The 18,708-nt window shown below is 45.5% G+C and overlaps 2 protein-coding genes across 2 annotated transcripts; one reads left to right on the top strand and one right to left on the bottom strand.

The window, feature by feature from the left end:
* Nucleotides 1–6,763: 6,763 nt before the first annotated feature.
* On the top strand, nucleotides 6,764–18,245 carry LOC123041173 (uncharacterized). Its single transcript, XM_044463861.1, has 7 exons — nucleotides 6,764–7,079; nucleotides 9,324–9,440; nucleotides 9,637–9,723; nucleotides 12,812–13,108; nucleotides 17,514–17,619; nucleotides 17,711–17,915; nucleotides 18,006–18,245. Exons 1-7 carry the CDS (start codon nucleotides 6,832–6,834, stop codon nucleotides 18,074–18,076), a joined length of 1,131 nt encoding a protein of 376 aa, XP_044319796.1. The 5' UTR covers nucleotides 6,764–6,831; the 3' UTR covers nucleotides 18,077–18,245.
* Nucleotides 9,914–12,172, bottom strand: LOC123041174 (atherin). Its single transcript, XM_044463862.1, has 2 exons — nucleotides 10,952–12,172; nucleotides 9,914–10,095 (listed from the first exon to the last, which is right to left on the bottom strand). Exons 1-2 carry the CDS (start codon nucleotides 11,600–11,602, stop codon nucleotides 10,054–10,056), a joined length of 693 nt encoding a protein of 230 aa, XP_044319797.1. The 5' UTR covers nucleotides 11,603–12,172; the 3' UTR covers nucleotides 9,914–10,053.
* Nucleotides 18,246–18,708: the final 463 nt, after the last annotated feature.

The following is an 18,708-nucleotide window of genomic DNA, read 5'->3' as shown; positions in this document are numbered from 1 at the left end:
ACATTGTGCTCACCCGACGGACCACCTTGCGCACGTCGACCACCTCCTCGCCCGTTAGATCTTCTTTTGATCGAATTACCCGCAAAAAACTTCACATAGTTTAGCTTTTGCAAATTAAGTCTTGTTGCAATCTTACCGAGTGCGACTGGGGGACGGGGTCTTTTGCAGACGCAACATGCTCCACTCTCTCCACCTTATCCCCAACTGAACGTGTTAGTCCACATGAATTTCACCCAAGCGACACCGCCCAACTTCTTCCTTCTTAGGCACTCCCTTCTCTCCCAAATCCTTTCTCCCTATAGCTCGCCAAGCTCCACTTGAAGCAGCAAGAGTTTTTGGCCTACCGCGTCGATGATCAAGGCCAACATCATCAGGGAGCGCACGCTGGGGTGTTGCAAGCGCTACAACCCACCATAGCTGCTACAAGCATGTCACCACCTGGTGTCGCTAATGCAGGGGACCACCTGTTGTCAACGCACCCGAGACAGCGGAGGGCGTCATCGCGCCGGTGAAGACAAGCCCGACTGCAGGATCGTTAGGAAGTAGTTGATCGAGCCGGCGACGTTCATAATCTGCATGGAAGGCATGAAGGTTAGCGGAGGGTCCTGTTTTGCAATTGCAACAAGGGTTCTAGCAATTGCAACAGAATTCTTGTTGCAAAAAGCACCTCCACGGCTATGTCCGTCGCCATTGCAACAAGAGTCCTGTCAGGATCAGGGCTCTGATCAAGGCAATTTAGTATGAAACGCAGCAATTTAGAGGAACAGAAAGGGCTTCGAACTAGGGTTCTTGATTGGAAATTGAGGAAAGTTGGTACAGCTCGCCACCGGCGGCTAAGGTTTAAACCCAATACAAGTAAAGCATACCTACTCCACACGCAGGTGGCTGGCTTTATAGCCATTACAAAGGAGCTAAAGCAGAAAGTAAAAATAGAGCACATGCATTGTCGGGACGACTACAGAGTCTCGCTTTGATCAGCAGCCGTTGGATGGCAGATCGACGAAGGAGAGATGCCTTGTGCTGGCGAACCGTTATCTTTGCCTCTGAGCCACGGGATGGAAGATCTACGGCTGTCCCAGCTAGCGGCACGCAGGAATAGGGCAAAAACATGAACAGGGCCTGACAATACCCCCCAATTGAGATTGAGCTTGTCCTCAAGCTCTGAAAGCAGGAAAAACTTTCTGGATAAACGCCGAATCTTCCCATGTCGCTTCTTCCACTGGCAGATTACTCCACTTAACCAACCATCTAACCATAGGGATGCTGATATTACCTTGTTTCCTGGGAATCAACTTCCTTTCCAGAACAGCCTCAGGTTCCAGTTTGATTATACCATCCGGGCCTACCAGCGGCAGTTTTGTTGAAGGCACAACTGCAGGTCCAATATGCTTTTTCAACTGGCTGACATGGAACGTGTCATGTAGTAAACAACCCTCTGGCAACAACAGCTTGTAAGCATGGTTTCCAATTCTCTCAAGGACTCTGAAAGGTCCATAGAATTTAGAATGCAGCTTGAGATGCCTGTGCAGACTTAAGGATGTGTGTCTGTAAGGCTGTAATTTCAAATATACCATAGCTCCCACAGTAAATTCTCTCTCCTTTCTCTTCTTATCAGCAAAATGTTTCATTCTTGATTGTGCTTTGAGAAGATTCTGTTTGATTACTTCAAGTGCCAGTTCCCTGTTGTGAAGAAGATCTTCATTTTCCTCACAAATAGCATCAGGTAGAGCTGATTCTGCAACCATTGGGGGAGGAAATCCATATAGTGCCTGAAATGGTGTCATTTTCAGGGAGGTGTGAAAGGAGGTGTTGTACCACCATTCAGCCAAAGCCAACCATCCATGCCATTTCCTTGGTTGTTGAAAACACATGCACCTCAAGTAGTTTTCCAGACACTGGTTAACCCTCTCTGTTTGCCCATCTGTTTGTGGGTGGTAGCTTGTGCTCATGTGTAATTTGATATTCAATGATTTGAACAGCTTCTGCCACAGATTGCTAGTGAAGATCCTATCCCTGTCAGTTACTATCACTAGTGGCATTCCATGCAACCTAAATATATTATCAGAAAATGCTCTGGCCACAGATTGCACTGTAATTGGGTGTTTCATAGCAATGAAATGAGAGTACTTTGTAAACCTGTCCACAACCACTAGGATGAGGTTTTTGTCCTCAGATTTTGGGAGTCCCTCAACAAAGTCCATGCTCACATGGGCCCAAGCAAAGTCTGGCACAGGGAGGGGTTCTAGTAGTCTAGGGTAGGGGGTGTGCTCATCTTGTTAACCTGGCAAACAGGGCAGTTTTTCACAAATGTCACCACGTCCTGTTTCATTCCCTGCCAATGAAACACTAGCTTAACTCTTTGGTAAGTTGCTCTTTCTCCAGAGTGGCCCCCAAGCTCAGAGTTATGGAATGTTTGAAGAATTTCCTGTCTGAGATTAGTAGTTGTTCCCACTACAATCTTGTTATGAAATCTGAGGATCCCATTGTTGAAAGAATAAGCAGAGCTTTTGGATTTATCCACAGTAGTTTCAGCAATGATTTCTTTGATAATACTATCATTCTTATAACTCTTCATAACTTCTTTAACCCAAGTTGGATAAGTAGCAGTAGCAACCAATGCCGAGATCATATGTTTTGCCCTGCTTAAGGCATCATCTACTTTATTCTCTTTTCCTTTCTTATACTCAATTGTGAAGTTATAGCCCAGCAACTTTAACAACAGCTTGTGTTGAATGCCCTCAGTTAGTTTCTGGTCCTGAATATACTTCAAACTCTCCTGATCAGTTCTGATCACTAGGGCAATTGCCAGGAAATAATGTTTCCACTTTTTGACTGCTTCAATTATGGCCAAAGCTTCCTTGTCATAAGTGCTCATTGCAGCTGCTTTAGGACCAATACTTTTACTGAAATATGAGATAGGCCTCCCTTCTTGCATCAAGACAGCTCCCAGTCCATATCCACAAGCATATGTTTCCAAAATGAATGGCTTGGAGAAATCAGGGAGAGCCAACACAGGAGTATTTGTGAGCTTGTTCTTCAATGTGACAAAAGCCTGCTGTTGCTCCTCTTTCCAAGCAAAACCTTCTTTCTTTAAGCAATCAAATAGAGGCCTGCAAATTATCCCATAGCCCTGGATAAATCTCCTATAATAACCACTCAACCCTAGGAAACTTCTCAGTTCAGTAACTGTAGTTGGGGCTGGCCAGTTCTTAATAGCTTGTATTTTGGAAGAGTCAGTTGACACTCCTTCTGAGTTAATCACATGTCCTAAGTATTCAATTTCTCTCTGTCCAAAAGAGCACTTCTCAAGTTTTGCATACAACTTGTTTGCTTGCAATATATCCAATACTTGTTTTAAGTGATCCTTGTGCTCTTCCATGGAACAACTGAACACTAGTATGTCATCAAAGAAAACCACCACAAATTTGAGGTGACCAAGCAGGAAGTTCATTAGTGCTTGGAATGTAGGAGGGCCATTAGTAAGTCCAAAAGACATGACCATAAACTCAAAGAGCCCCATATGAGTAGTGAATGCAGTTTTAGGTATGTCTTCTGCTGCCATTCTTATTTGATGATATCCATTCCTCAAGTCAATCTTTGAAAAGACCTTTGCTCCCTTGAGCTGGTCCAAGAGATCCTCAATCACAGGGATAGGATACTTGTTTTTGATAGTGATTGCATTCAACTTCCTGTAATCAGTGAAGAGCCTCCAAGAGCCATCTTTTTTCTTCACTAGTAACACAGGAGAAGAGAAAGGACTGGAACTAGGCCTAATAATTCCCTTTTTCAACAACTCTTGAATTATTTTCTCTAATATTTGCTTCTGATGGTGGGGAATTCCGTAGGGCCTTTGATTAACCACTTTTGCTCCTTCGACTAGTGGAATTCTGTGGTCACAAGGCCTGCTTGGGGGTAGTTCAGTAGGTTCCTAAAATACTTTTTCAAATTGTTCCAACAGAGGTTGTAATTCAGCAGGAATATCTTGACTGGCAGCTGTGAATTCCTGACCAGATGCTGTAAACAGAAAAAACCCACAAACAGCCTGCTCTAACAGCTTCTCAGTATTGTCTTGGGTTTCAGTAACAGGAGCCAAGGGAACAGTTTCATCCACAAATGTCACAAACTGTCCAGAGCTACTAGAAATTTTCATTTCCATTTTAATAAAGTCCATTTGGATTGGGCTATATTTCCTGAGCCAGTCCACCCCCAAAATCATGTCATACCCTTTTAGTTTCAACACCCTGAAGCTGTCATTAAACTGGTGTCCTTGTATCTGATAAGGGCAATTTTTAGCCTGGAATTCAGTCCATAACACTCCCCCACTAGCAACAACTACCTTAATTTTGGGTGTAGGGCTAGGGACCACAGGGAGCCTGCTTGCCATTTGAGGATAAATGAAAGTGGAGGTACTGCCACTATCTACTAATGTTGTGGCCACTGTATCCCCTAACTTAACAGTGAGGATAAAAGTATTCCTAGCTGCTCCTATGCCCATTGCAGCATGCAGTGACACCTTTAACACTGCTTCTTCAGGTAATGGGTCAGTTGCTTCCAAGTCAGGATCATCAAAATCTGTAACAAATATTGTTTCAGGGTCTTCTTCTTCTTGAGCTTGCAGTGCCTGAATTTGTGCTTTCTGGCTCTTTTACAAACCTGCCTATGGCCAGGAACCCATGGTTCTCTGCATTTGTAACACACCTGATTCTGCTTTGCTTTGCTGGATGATTGTGTTCCTGTTTAGCATTGGTTGGGTTGTGGATATCTTGGGCTGCTCAAAGACCACTTGTCTCCTGGGCTGTGGCACATAAGGTCTAGTTTGCACTGGTTGAACTGGAATTTGAGCTTTTTCCATTCTTCTAGCATACCAGACAACAATTTGTAAATCCTTAGGCTTGAAACACTCCACATGGCTCTTAATATAAGGAGTGAGCCCAGACACAAAACTTGTGACATAATAATCATTAGGTATGCCAGGGTTTTCTCTCCTCATAATATTCATCAACTGCTCAAATTGTTCCACATAGGCAGCCACTGTAGAAGTTTGATGTGCAGCATGAAAAGAACTAACCACATCACATACTGACTCTGTAGCAAATCTTTCAGTCAGGTAAGAGCAGAATCTGTGCCAAGGCACATTGTTGGGTGCATATCCAGTTCCTCTCCACCATTGCACAGCAGGGCCTTTCAAATAGGACACTGCTAATTCAGTCCTGTGTTCAATTGGTGTTCTGGCTGCAGCAAAGTACTCTCCAGGTTCTGTATCCATGACTCAGGGTCAGCCCCCTCAAACTCAGAAATGTTCAGTTTTGCTGGTTTCACTGTCAAGACCATCCTTTTGTTATCCTGGTGTGTGTATTGTCTTTGCCTCTATCCATCCGGCCACTCTTCCAGGAGTATGTCTTCCACTAATTGTTGGTTTGGTTGTTGAACCACACCAACTCCCGTTGCTGGAGCCACTTCCTTAGTGTTACCAAAGTTGGGATGACGATAGGGCATTTTGGGTGTACCATCTAAATTCAGTTCCTTGCCATTGATATCCTTCAGAGTTGCAGATCCTCTAACCACATGCTGCTCTTTTTCTTGGCCTGCTCCTACAGGAGGAGTATGGGGCAACAACTGCTTAGGCCTCCCTGCAGGAATTCCTGGGGTCTGAACTTCTGGTGTTTTGTTTTACACGCTGCCCTGCTCAGACTGGTCCACTGACTGATCTTCAGGTTCAGGTTCGAGCAACAGTCTTCTGAAATTTGCCTGAATCTTCTCAAAATTAACTTGCATTGTGGCAAAGTTCCTGTTGACCATGGCCTGGAACTCCTGAAATTCCTTGTGATCTTGCTCTCTATTGTGCTGCGGCGCCTTGATGTCTAATTCCAACGACTGCAGCTACAGATCTGCCGTTGTGACTGATTCCGATGGCCCTGCCATAGCACCAGACCTGGGCAAAAACAGGGTTGGGATGGGAGGGAGTGAAGACAATTGTCGCCGCCGCCCGCCGTCGCCTGCGCCCGCCTCCGATGGTACACGGTCGGCCTACAAGAGCTGGGATTTTACTCCCTAAGGATTATCCTCAGGTAACCAGGTTGCAAATCCGACTGTACCCGAACGTCGCCACTCCGGCCTTCTCCAATTCGCCGCCGCCAAAGTCGAGAGGAGAGAGGGATTTTACAGCCGAAACCAACCTCACCCGCTCAAAAATCAACGCCGCCACCGAGGAAGGACTGGCCTCTGATACCAATTGTCAGGATCAGGGCTCTGATCAAGGCAATTTAGTATGAAACGCATCAATTTAGAGGAACAGAAAGGGCTTCGAACTAGGGTTCTTGATTGGAAATTGAGGAAAGTTGGTACAGCTCGCCACCGGCGGCTAGGGTTTAAACCCAATACAAGTAAAGCATACCTACTCCACACGCAGGTGGCTGGCTTTATAGCCATTACAAAGGAGCTAAAGCAGAAAGTAAAAACAGAGCACATGCATTGTCGGGACGACTACAGAGTCTCGCTTTGATCAGCAGCCGTCGGATGGCAGATCGACGAAGGAGAGATGCCTTGTGCTGGCGAACCGTTATCTTCGCCTCTGAGCCACGGGATGGAAGATCTACGGCTGTCCCAGCTAGCGGCACGCAGGAATAGAGCAAGAACATGAACAGGGCCTGACAAGTCCTTGTAACAACCATCTTTTCTCTTTTAATTAATAGATACAACTCTATTTTGTTTTTAAAAAAGAAGAGGAAAGGACCCGGAACGAAGACCCTCCAAACCACGTTGCTGAAAAAAAAGTGGGTAAAAATCTCCCAAACCGCTCTTGGGTTGGTCTCTGCGCTGGCTGCCCTCGCCATGGAGGACGATGGCCATCCCGACCCCTACCTTGATCTTCGCCCTGAAATCGCCGAGGAGCGGCGGCGCGCTGCTAGACTCGCTCTTGAGCGCCGCCGCCAGCACCGCGAAACCGCTCCTTGTCTGCTCTCGCCGCCGGCTCCCGTCGCCATGGACGGCGTTGCTCCTCTCGTCTCGTTCCTTGATCTTCACCCTGAACTCGCCGAGGAGCGGCGGCGCCCCGAACCGTCCTCTTCCCATAAAACCGAGTGAGCTTTCGCCCTTTCTGCATGCCCATCTCTTACCCTCCTCACATGCTTACTTCCCATCATAAAAGGAATTCTTTTGCTCCCACCCCCCACCTAAAATAAAAATGCAACTTTGATGACAATTGCGAGTAGAACCACAGCTTCCATCCCTTTTTTTTCAGAGGGATGGAACAAGCTCAAACGATATGCTTGTTATTGAAACCTTCTTCAGATCATTGCTAGTACTAGTACTATAGGATTAATTAAATACTGATCCAGATACTATTTGTACCTGCATGCAAACTCACACCTCGAGACATGCATGTGAGGTATACAGTATACTACCTCCATTCCAATGAATGTCACGTGCACACATTTCAAAATTGAACTTTGACCATAAATTAGATCAATACCTATTTTTTATGGTTAAAGTTGAATTTTGGAATGTGTGTGGGTTATATTCGTTGGAATGGAGGGAGTAAATTAACAACGCATAAGTATGCGAGGTTTTATGGAGAGAGGGAGTCTTAATGATAGATCTACCTAGAAATTCTTGGTTTACTGAACAAGCATGTTTTTGCTAGATGTGTCTTAGACTGTATAGGTTATATTATTTATGATGATCTGAGTAATTCCTTTTTTCTTGTGGGGTATGAAATCCTGTGTGAGAATGAGAGCCATATGGTGGATTGTTCTTAATTAAGTTCATGCTGATCTGTACGACCTGCCTCCCAAGCTTTTGCTTTTAGCAGATAGCCGCTCTGCCAACTGAATTTGATCCGAGCTTATCAACCGGATCAAGTGCTTAATTACAAATGAATTCCCAACTTCCACTGATCCTGCATTCCTGCATCGATCATGACGCCACAAATTAACACCCGATAAAGATTCTCATGGAAAAAATTCACCTCATCCCTAGTTGTATAATCCAGGAGCTCTGTATTCACCTCTGCTTCTCAAAAGTTTCTTCTAAATGTGAGATAAGCTGATCCTCTGGCCAGACATGCTGCACTGAGGCATCCTGTGTAAAACAGTGACTCTACTTCCTTAGTATCTTCCTAGATACTCGTATTTGCTTCTAATACTAACGCCACAACCACAGCATCGATGGACAATCATCTACCGAGACATCATTCCAAAATAAAATAAAATCCTGAGCATCATTGGTTGTCGAATTATTTTGACCACACCATAGTTCAACCTACGCAAGTCAAACTCTTCTTTGTGGAGTGGGCCGAGCATCCCGACCAGAACGACCTCCCAACATTTGTTTCTTGATTTTTCTGTTTCTTAATCTCCAGCTCTATGTTGTTGTTTTGTTTGCAAGCCTTAAAGGTATTAACATAAGAAAGAAGCCACAAAGCACATAAGTAACTGCATATATGGATCGAATAACCAAAACTGGAAATGGACCAGCATGTCAACACACACCAAAATGCAAACGTTGTGGATTGAACTGTTGCTGTTCGGTCAACTGCTATCACGATGTAGTTAAACAAATAAGGAGTATAAACCTATAGACGCACAAAATAATGCTCTAGGTTGTAACTTGTGATACCACCAACAGGGCCACAACATCTGGCCTTTCATTTAAAGCAATCAAGGGTTGCTTTGCTATGCAGATATATCTTCACTTGCTCAATACCAAGTAACAAAGATTCATTATGCATTGCATAACATTTGGGTATTTTGAAATCCTTGTCCTGTTTTGTTTCTGTGTATGTCTGTCTTGTTTCTGTGTATAATACCTTGAGCGGGAAGGAAGTCTTGTTTTGTTTCTGTGTATGTCTGTCTATTCCATCAGTATGTCAAAATATATGGGAAAAGTTTGTTTTTGCCACTCTAGTTTTTGCCAACTTTGCTTGTGCCACTCTAGAATTTGACATCTCACATTTGCCACTCTTAGCTTTTGATAATACATCACAAATGCCATTCCGTGGCAAAAACGATAATTTTTCATTTCACTTTTGCCATTCTTAGCTTTTAACATGTATCACAATTGCCACTCTAAATTTTTTGCTTTTGCCACGGAATGGCAAAAGTGATATATTGTCAAAAGCTAAGAGTGGTAAAAGTGAAATGTCAAATTCTAGAGTGGCATAAGCAAAGTTGGCAAAAACTAGAGTGGCAAAAACAAACATATGACTTCCATATATGTGTTTTGGCTGTTATTTACACTGACCTTCTGCCTTCTTGCATAATAAACCTTATGTCTTAAATTTCTGATACTTGCATATTTACTGACTAACAACATGTTCTGATCAGGGTTGAGGAGCATGCTAGCGAGGTTAGTAGCAGTGAGGGCTCTGTAACTGTGGATCTGTCAGAATCCACTGCCCTAGCACTGAATGACATGCCTCGTACACTTCAGTCGACCTATTGGTATGATCATAACTATCTCTGTATTAACGGATACTTATTATGACCCACAGTACCCTTTCTTATGTTTTGCACATCATTGGATATGTTTGATTCATCATCAACTTCATAAGTAGTAGTATATTATTTACATAAAATTAAATGCTAGGCAGCTGAACATTAGAATAACCATTAGTTGTGTGGATATTTATTGATGTAGGTCCAATTTGTGTTATGATACTGGCAGCAGCGAGACTGAGTCGGAAACTGTGGTAGGGAAGCCCGAAGAAGAATCAGATTTTGATTTGTACGTATGATTTTGCTGTTTGTTAATATTGAGCTGTATTTTTTATTTGTAACTTTTAAGTCTTAGCTGCATTAATATCGCAAGTTTTGGAATTGAATCACTCAACTCCCCTGTTATGGCGCTGCTAGAAGGAGGGCGCGAGAGGGCCGGCCGGGGGCCTTTTGCCCACGGCCGGGCAAGAGGGAAGGGATGTCCTTCTTAATTCTTGCTTGATTAGATTGATACATCTCCTCTCTTTATATAGAGAGGTTTACTTGACTCCCAAGCGACCCTTATCTCTAATTAATCCTAAGACTAACGGGCCCATTAGGCCCATTACGTACTCTAACACTACACCCCACCTGGACATGCAGCTTGTCCTCGAGCTGCAGCCTAACCAACTTATAATCATGACTCGACGCAACACAAACCTAACACCTAAAAACAAGCCTTTTACATCTCGGCTTGTTCTATTATTCTCAACCTGAAATGGACTGGGTCGCTTTATTTTGGACCCCTTAACAAAAAGTGGACGCCATCCGCACGTCGGAGGTGCACGTGTACAGCCACCTGGATCCCATGGACACCACTTGGACAAAAGGAGTGCATGTGTATGGCCATCTGGAAGTGGTCGCAAGAGTGACCAGCAGAGGCGCCCTCGCGGCGGCCGGTGGCGGAATGCAGTGGTGCTACGCAGTGCGCTCCTGTCGGTGACACCATGCCTTCTCCCTGCCGGACGGCTGTTGGTCTGCACCGCACAGGGAAGAGTGGAGGGCTTGCGATGGAGAATGGCGAGAAGGGGTGCGCCCCCCAACCACCGATGTCGCAGACTTTGAGGTCGCTGCCCGCGGGGAAAACAGCATGTCCGCCGCCGGTGGGGGAAACCGCATGCCCAAGATCCCCGACGCAGCGGATGAGATCGAGGTCCTTTGCGCAGCGAAGGGCAACTTGGAGGAGCGGCAGCTGCAGACCACGCATCTCCCGCACACGCCGATGCGCTAGGAGGCCGCGCGCAGCAGCCTGCAGCCTCACCGCCGCCGACACGTGGCGGGTAGCGATCCAAGACGGAAACGGTGACGGCGACGACGGGGACTTGATCTACTGGATGTGGACGCCCTAGGACGGCGGCGGCGCTGATGGGAACGAGGTCATCGCAGTCCCGTCGTAGGGCATCCCATACTGGGCGGTGGAGCTGATCAGCGGTGGCTGTTGCGGTGTCGCGCCGGGAGAGGCGGAGGCCGCCAGGAGCGATGACTGCCACTGCAGCCAGGGCTGGGCTGTGGTGGCGATGGATGGCAGCTGGAGCGGCCCGGCGAGCGCGGCGGAGGCCGCCTGGTGCGGCGGCTGCCATTGCAGCCAGGGCTGGGCAGTGGTGGCGATGGATGGCAGCTGCAGCGGCTCGGCGAGCGCGGCGGAGGCCGCCTGGTGCGGCGGCTACCACGACAGTCACAACGGCGCGAGGGCGGCAATGGGCGCGGGGGGGCGCCGCGAGGGTCGGCGACGGCCACTGCGGCCACTGTGGGGTGGCAGCGGGCGGCGGCTGCAGCTGCAGCGGCCTTGCGAGCGCCGAGGAAGCCGCCGCGGGTGGCAGGTACCATGGCAGGGCCGGTGGGCCGGTGGTGGCGGCCGGCGGCGGGGGTGGCGGCGGCCCGTAGGGACTGGGTAAGTACAGCCGGATCCCTTGGGCCGCTGTGACCAGGTCGTTCAGGACCCCGGTCACCTGCTCCGGGGTGAGGACGGAGGCAGGGGGCGCGGTGGAGGGAGGCATCTGGCCGGTGGAGGTGCCGGCGGTGGAGTCCAGCGGCGCGGATGGGGAGAGCAGCGGCGCGGACGGGGAGATCAGCGGCGCGGTAGTGCCGGTCGGCAGCGGAAGCGACGGGGTGGGCGGCGGCGAAGACATGATCGGAACTGAGCTATCTGATACCAAATTGTTATGGCGCTGCTAGAAGGAGGGCGCGAGAGGGCCGGCCGGAGGCCTTTTTGCCCACGACCGGGCAAGAGGGAAGGGATGTCCTTCTTAATTCTTACTTGATTAGATTGATACATCTCCTCTCTTTATATAGAGAGGTTTACTTGACTCCCAAGCAAGGCTTACTTGACCCCTAAGCAAGCGACCCTTATCTCTAATTAACCCTAAGACTAACGGGCCCATTAGGCCCATTACGTACTCTAACATCCCCCCTCTTCCTGCGATATGCTTCATCCACTCTCAAACACACACAGGACTACTACTAGCAGTGAGGCTTGATATCTTACACACACACACAAAACACTAGCACCTGAAGCTTAGCTGAGTCACTCAGCCCCCCTCTGTTGGAGCAGCTCCTCTATCTCTGTTGGAGCTGAATCGCTCAGTTCCTCTCTCTCTACATGCACAAATACACAAGCTATTTTTGGTGACTTGCTGCCTCACACAGCCAAAGCCTTCTCTTATTGATGCACTACATGCTTCTCTTTTGGTGCTGCCATTGCTGCCACTGGCTGGGCTTTCCCCCTTACTTATAGCTGAAAGGACTAGTACAGACTTTTTGACTTTTTGACTTGACCCACTGACTTCTAGCCTAAGACAAAGACTTGACTCACTACATACTCCCTAAGACTTGACTCATTGAATAACTGCAGCATGACTAATTACGACAAGGATTATAACTAACAGCAAGTAGTCTCAAAGCACTAAAACTTTACCTGTTTATAGGTGGATCAAAATAGCCAAAAAGAATAGAAGAGTAGCATAGCTGCATGTCATTAGTAAAGTGCAGCATGACAAATGTGAGTCCTTTGAATTAAACTACTATTGACATTCTAATGTATGGTTTAACTGTTATCACTATGTAGCTACTTAGATATTGACGCATAAAGCACAAAATAATGCCGTAGGTTGTAACAGCACCAGCAAATAAGCAGCCAAACAAGTACTACCTCTGTATCAAAATATAAGACGTTTTTGCAGTTCAATTTGAACTGCAAAAACGTCTTATATTTTGGTACGGAGGGAGTATTTGTGTTCATTTACAGTAAATTTTCTTTGTTTTGCCTCGGTGGGATACATTCACTAGTTTAGCAGCACATAGACTTATTTATTAACTATATGGGGAATGCTTTTCTTCAGGGAGAAGGAACTGCAAGAAATGGAGGATTACTTGCAAGAGAATACGTGCAACACTATAAGCGAAGGGATGGATAAGATTTTAGCTGTTGAGCGTTCCACTCTAGCTGCTAAGTACGACAATATGTCAGCTGCTGAGTATGCTGATATGACTGCTCGATCTTCCTACTTTAGTAAGAGGCTACCTCCCCTATGGTGGCTGTCTTCGCCAGCTGATTCAGAAACGGAGTCACTTCAGGCAACAGAGCAAGCTTCGAGGAATGAACCATCGCGGCAGTGTCTGCTACGCCGACAACCAAGGTAAACCATCCTCTCACTTGCAGGTATCTGGCATTGATTTAGTTTTCTCTAAGCAGCGTAGTTGAAAATTTATTAATATGGATCTGAGTATATATATTTCCTTGGTTTATAATGAAGAACTGTATCTTGTATAGTCACGCAGATGGAAAATGAGGTTTTCTTTAAGAACTTTCAGCAATTAAACGTTTGGGTTTGCATAGAATAAAAGCATAAAGCACACTGGAGACCTAGTCATGCCAATTCACTTAGTTCCTAAACCCAGGAACTGCAGATTCATACCACTAAAGCTGTTTAATTGGGTCATTGGAAGCTCAAACTGTGTGATCCTAGATCTGATTGGCAACTGGTCGACTGCTGAGGGTGCCTGCTGTTGGGGAACGTAGTAGAAATTCAAAATTTTCCTACGTGTCACCAAGATCTATCTATGGAGAAACCAGCAACGAGGGGAAGGAGAGTGCATCTACATACCCTTGTAGATCTCTAAGCGGAAGCGTTCAAGAGAACGGGGTTGAAGGAGTCGTACTCGTCGTGATCCAAATCATCGGAGATCCTAGTGCCGAACGGACGGCACCTCCGCGTTCAACACACGTACAGCCCGGCGACGTCTCCCATGCCTTGATCCAGCAAGGAGAGAGGGAGAGGTTGAGGAAGACTCCATCCAGCAACGGCGTGGTGGTGATGGAGGAGCGTGGCAATCCTGCAGGGCTTCGCCAAGCACCGTGAGAGAGGAGGAGGAAGAGAGGTAGGGCTGCGCCAAGAGGGAGAGAAACTCGTGTGTTGGGCAGCCCCTAGACCTCCACTATTTATAGGGGGAGGGGAGGGGGCTGCGCCCCCTCTAGGGTTCCCTTCCCAGGGGTGGCGGCAGCCCCCAGATGCCATCTGGGTGGCGGCCAGAAGGGGGGAGAGGGGAGGCGCACCTGGGATGGGCCTTAGGGCCCATCTGCCCTAGGGTTTGCCCCCCTCCCTCTCTTCCTTGCGCCTTGGGCCTTGTGGGGGGGGGGGGGGGGGGCGCACCAGCCCACCTGGGGCTGGTCCCCTCCCACACTTGGCCCATGCATCCCTCCGGGGATGGTGGCCCCACTTGGTGGACCCCCGGGACCCTCCCGGTGGTCCCGGTACGTTACCGATAAAACCCGAAACTTTTTCGGTGACCAAAACAGGACTTCCTATATATAAATCTTTACCTCCGGACCATTCCGGAACTCCTCGTGACGTCCGGGATCTCATCCGGGACTCCGAACAACATTCGGTAACCACATACAAACTTCCTTTATAACCCTAGCGTCATCGAACCTTAAGTGTGTAGACCCTACGGGTTCGGGAACCATGTAGACATGACCGAGACGTTCTCCGGCCAATAACCAACAGCGGGATCTGGATACCCATGTTGGCTCCCACATGTTCCACGATGATCTCATCGGACGAACCACGATGTCAAGGACTCAATTAATCCCGTATACAATTCCCTTTGTCTAGCGGTATTATACTTGCCCGAGATTCGATCGTCGGTATACCGATAGCTTATTCAATCTCGTTACCGGCAAGTCTCTTTACTCGTTTCGTAACACATCATCCCATGATCAACCCCTTGGTCACATTGTGCACATTATGATGATGTCCTACCGAGTGGGCCCAGAGATACCTCTCCGTTTACCGGAGTGACAAATCCCAGTCTCGATTCGTGCCAACCCAACAGACACTTTCGGAGATACATGTAGTGCACCTTTATAGCCACCCAGTTACGTTGTGACGTTTGGTACACCCAAAGCATTCCTACGGTATCCGGGAGTTGCACAATCTCATGGTCTAAGGAAATGATACTTGACATTAGAAAAGCTTTAGCATACGAACTACGATCTTTGTGCTAGGCTTAGGATTGGGTCTTGTCCATCACATCATTCTCCTAATGATGTGATCCCGTTATCAACGACATCCAATGTCCATGGTCAGGAAACCGTAACCATCTATTGATCAACGAGCTAGTCAATTAGAGGCTTACTAGGGACATGGTGTTGTATATGTATCCACACATGTATCTGAGTTTCCTATCAATACAATTATAGCATGGATAATAAACGATTATCATGAACAAGGAAATATAATAATAACTTATTTATTATTGCCTCTAGGGCATATTTCCAACACCTGCTGGCCGTTGCTAGTAATTATCCCCTTGGCCCCTCATAATATGCAGGGTTATAAATTATCCTATCACCCTTGTATGCTATACATGTTAATATTATAGCATCTTTGTGTTTGCAGAAAAGATATCTTTTTAAAAAAGGAGGATCACCCCCAGCCTCTGCATCAGAGTGATGCATGCAGCCATTTTATTAAGCAAAAGGTCCAAAAAGATTTGCGATTCAGGACATGCTCACAAAGGGAGCTAAATAAAGTGTAGAAAAAAATTGCCACAACCGGCGAAAATAGGTCAAGATGACTAAACACCTAGCCTATTGTTGGACCGCCATCCAAACCGGTTGTAAATAACCTGTGCTACCGTCTCCCACCGGTTGCACCCAATAACCAAAAGCTCCCTGGTGTCCGCATGAGTGAGTAACGACCACGTACGGATCCAAGCAGTGGCTCTGTAGATAACCTGCAAAAAATTAATAAGATTTTGTCTGTTTAAAAGTCATGTCATTTCTCCAGTTCTGTATAGCCCAAATTAATGCGCATACTCCTATCCGAATATGTCCCGCAGTATTTGGCTCCACTCCATTTAGCCACGTCCAAAATAACGTGTTAATACTAATTGGAGGACTGACATTAAAGGCTACATGAATCGTAAGCCATAGAAGCTTGGTGAGAGGACATTGGAGAAAGAGGTGTTGTATGGTTTCATCCTGGTCACAAAAGCAACATCGTTTACTACCCTCCCATCTTCGCTTTGCCAAATTATCATTGGTCAGAATCACTTCCTTGTGTACAAATCACATGAAGATTTTGATTCTTAAAGGCACTTTAATCTTCCAAATATGCATTGATTTTGGAATTGGACCAGAATCAATTAGGTCCAAATACATAGACTTCATTGTGAATACCCCATTCATAGATAAATTCCAATGAATCGAATCTGGCCGATCACTCTGCACGAGATGCAGCCAAGAGTCCCATCGGTGCCCTACTAGGGACCTCCTGAACTGGATGTTTAAGGGAACAGACTGTAATACTGTAGCAATATAAGCGTCCTTACGTTGTACAATATTATAAAGAGTAGGATATTGTGTTGCTAGAGGCGTCTCCCCTAACTATGTATCTTCCCAGAATCTAGCCGTGTTACCGTTTCCAATGATAAATTTAGTCCTTTGAAAGAAGGTTGCCTTCGTCCTCATTAACCCCTTACATAAAGGCGAGTCATTGGGTCTTACAATAACTTGGGCCAAGTTCTTAGATTGCAGGTACTTATTACGCAAAATCTGTACCAACGTAACCTCGGTCTCAACAGAAAGCCTGTATAGCCATTTGCTAAGCAGGCATCTATTCTTGACCTCTAAGTTCTCAATCCCTAGCCCACCTTAGTCCTTCGGTCTACAGATAATATCCCACTTGGTTAGCCTGTATTTTGTCTTTATTTCACCCCTTTGCCAGAAAAATCGAGATCGATAGAAGTCTAATCTTTTCCTTACCCCTACGGGCACTTCAAAGAAAGACAATAGGAACATCGTCATACTAGTTAACATTGAGTTTATCAGAACAAGCCGACCACCATAAGACATAAGCTTACCCTTCCAGCAGCTTAGGGTTTTTTCAAATCGATCTTCAATACACTTCCACTCCTTATTGGATAATTTACGATGGTGAATTGGTATGCCCAAGTAGCTAAACGGTAGGGAACCCAATCCACATCCAAACAATTGTCTGTAAGCATCTTGTTCATCTTTGGCTCTTCCAAAACAGAACAGTTCACTTTTTTTAAATTGATCTTTAATCCCGACAATTGCTCAAACAAAGCACTAGCTTCATATTTCTAGCCTTTGCCAGATCATGTTCCATGAAAATGATAGAGTTCATGTATGTTTATTGGTTCTTATATAGCAAAATAGTAGAAGATATTGATAATGTTCATGTATGTTTATTGGTTCCTCTACATACACCATAGAGTTTTCCCCAATATTCATTATTTTAGATAATGAGAGGGATCACGGGCCATGAGAGGCACACAATTTCTGAGCAACCAGTACGTATACCAACCTTAAAAGCAGATTTAGGTGTTCGCAACTCTGCACCACACATATATATCTAGTTAATTTACTTTCCTTTCGATGATATGTGCTTCTTAATATGTGTTGGGGCCAAAACCCAAAAGCTTATCAATCATTGAACATGATGTCAAGATATTCTGGTTTCTATTTGTTCTACTACTTGAACAGAAAATGCAATTTTGTGTTGGCTGTGCATATAGGTGTGAAGTTCCTGACGAAGAGATTATTCAAAATGGGAAAAACTGGATGACTAAGGAGGTGATGTTGGCATTCGAAAAATATGCTGAAAGAAGTACTAATCTCACGGTCTGTATATAACTTTTGAGTATTTTAATTGTTAAAACCACAAGAAAAGACCAGAAAAACTGTACTAATAAAGATTTATATTTTGTTTTAGGATCTTGACTGGCAGATTGAGGAAATTTGTCACCAATGCTTTAATGTGGAATACTATCACAAAGTTTTCCACCATTACAATTTCACTGTAATGATTGAGAGCCCTAGGTCAAGTGATTCCAGAGTGGCATTGTTCTTCGCCGAAGTGAAAGAGATATTCGGAAGAAAATACTATTTCTGCTGCCCTCTAGAACCAAATGAAAATGGTACTAATCCTCGTCTTCATGACAATATAGTGAATTAGCTATGAATATTTGTAGTTTTCTGTTAAGAGTTTGTTGGTTAATTTGTTTCAGGTCAGTGTTATGCATGCCATAACCAAGGATTTGATGATCTAAGGCATCCAGCTACAGGTGGATATGACTAGGGTTCGATGGATATGGCATTCCCATTTACTAATATGGATTATTGAAAGTTGTTGAATCATACAGGTTTAGAATTAGTTCGACTGGTTTGAATCTAGTAGTCTGGATCCCACAATCCATTTTCATCTATGAATCTTTCATTATGGGTCTGATACTGAGATTCTGTGCTAATATTGTTTCTGCACTTGAGCACTTTTTATGCAAATATGTGTTTTCGTCAGTGAATATAAAATGAGGCTGTTATCACGATGAGAGGATTAGCAACTTCTCTAAGCTTTATGTATCAAGAAAGGTTTTACCTATAATGTTCTCTTGATCTTTAGTAAACTTTCAGTAGGTTACTTGGACTGGAACTAAACCTGATCAATTATAGGCACGTCATGCGACGCCAATGACTTACGACGGAAGAAAGAATCCTCGGATAATTTGCTCCCTAATAATCTTTATAAGTAAAATGCATCATAGGTCTTAAAAGTATTCGAGGTATGCCAATTGAATCTTATAATGTTTAGAAATGTACATCATCCTAATTGTGAGCAAGTGGTTCACCATGGGTCAGGCGCAGCTGCCACGTAGATGTCATTTACATAAACACCCCTGATATGTATCTCCTGATTTATGATCCCTTTCTTCT

The sequence above is a fragment of the Triticum aestivum genome, chromosome 2B, assembly GCF_018294505.1.
Source record: "Triticum aestivum cultivar Chinese Spring chromosome 2B, IWGSC CS RefSeq v2.1, whole genome shotgun sequence".
In the NCBI taxonomy this organism is placed as follows: Eukaryota; Viridiplantae; Streptophyta; class Magnoliopsida; order Poales; family Poaceae; genus Triticum; species Triticum aestivum.
Note: the sequence above shows the minus strand (reverse complement) of the source record. Positions and strands in the feature narration are given on the sequence as shown.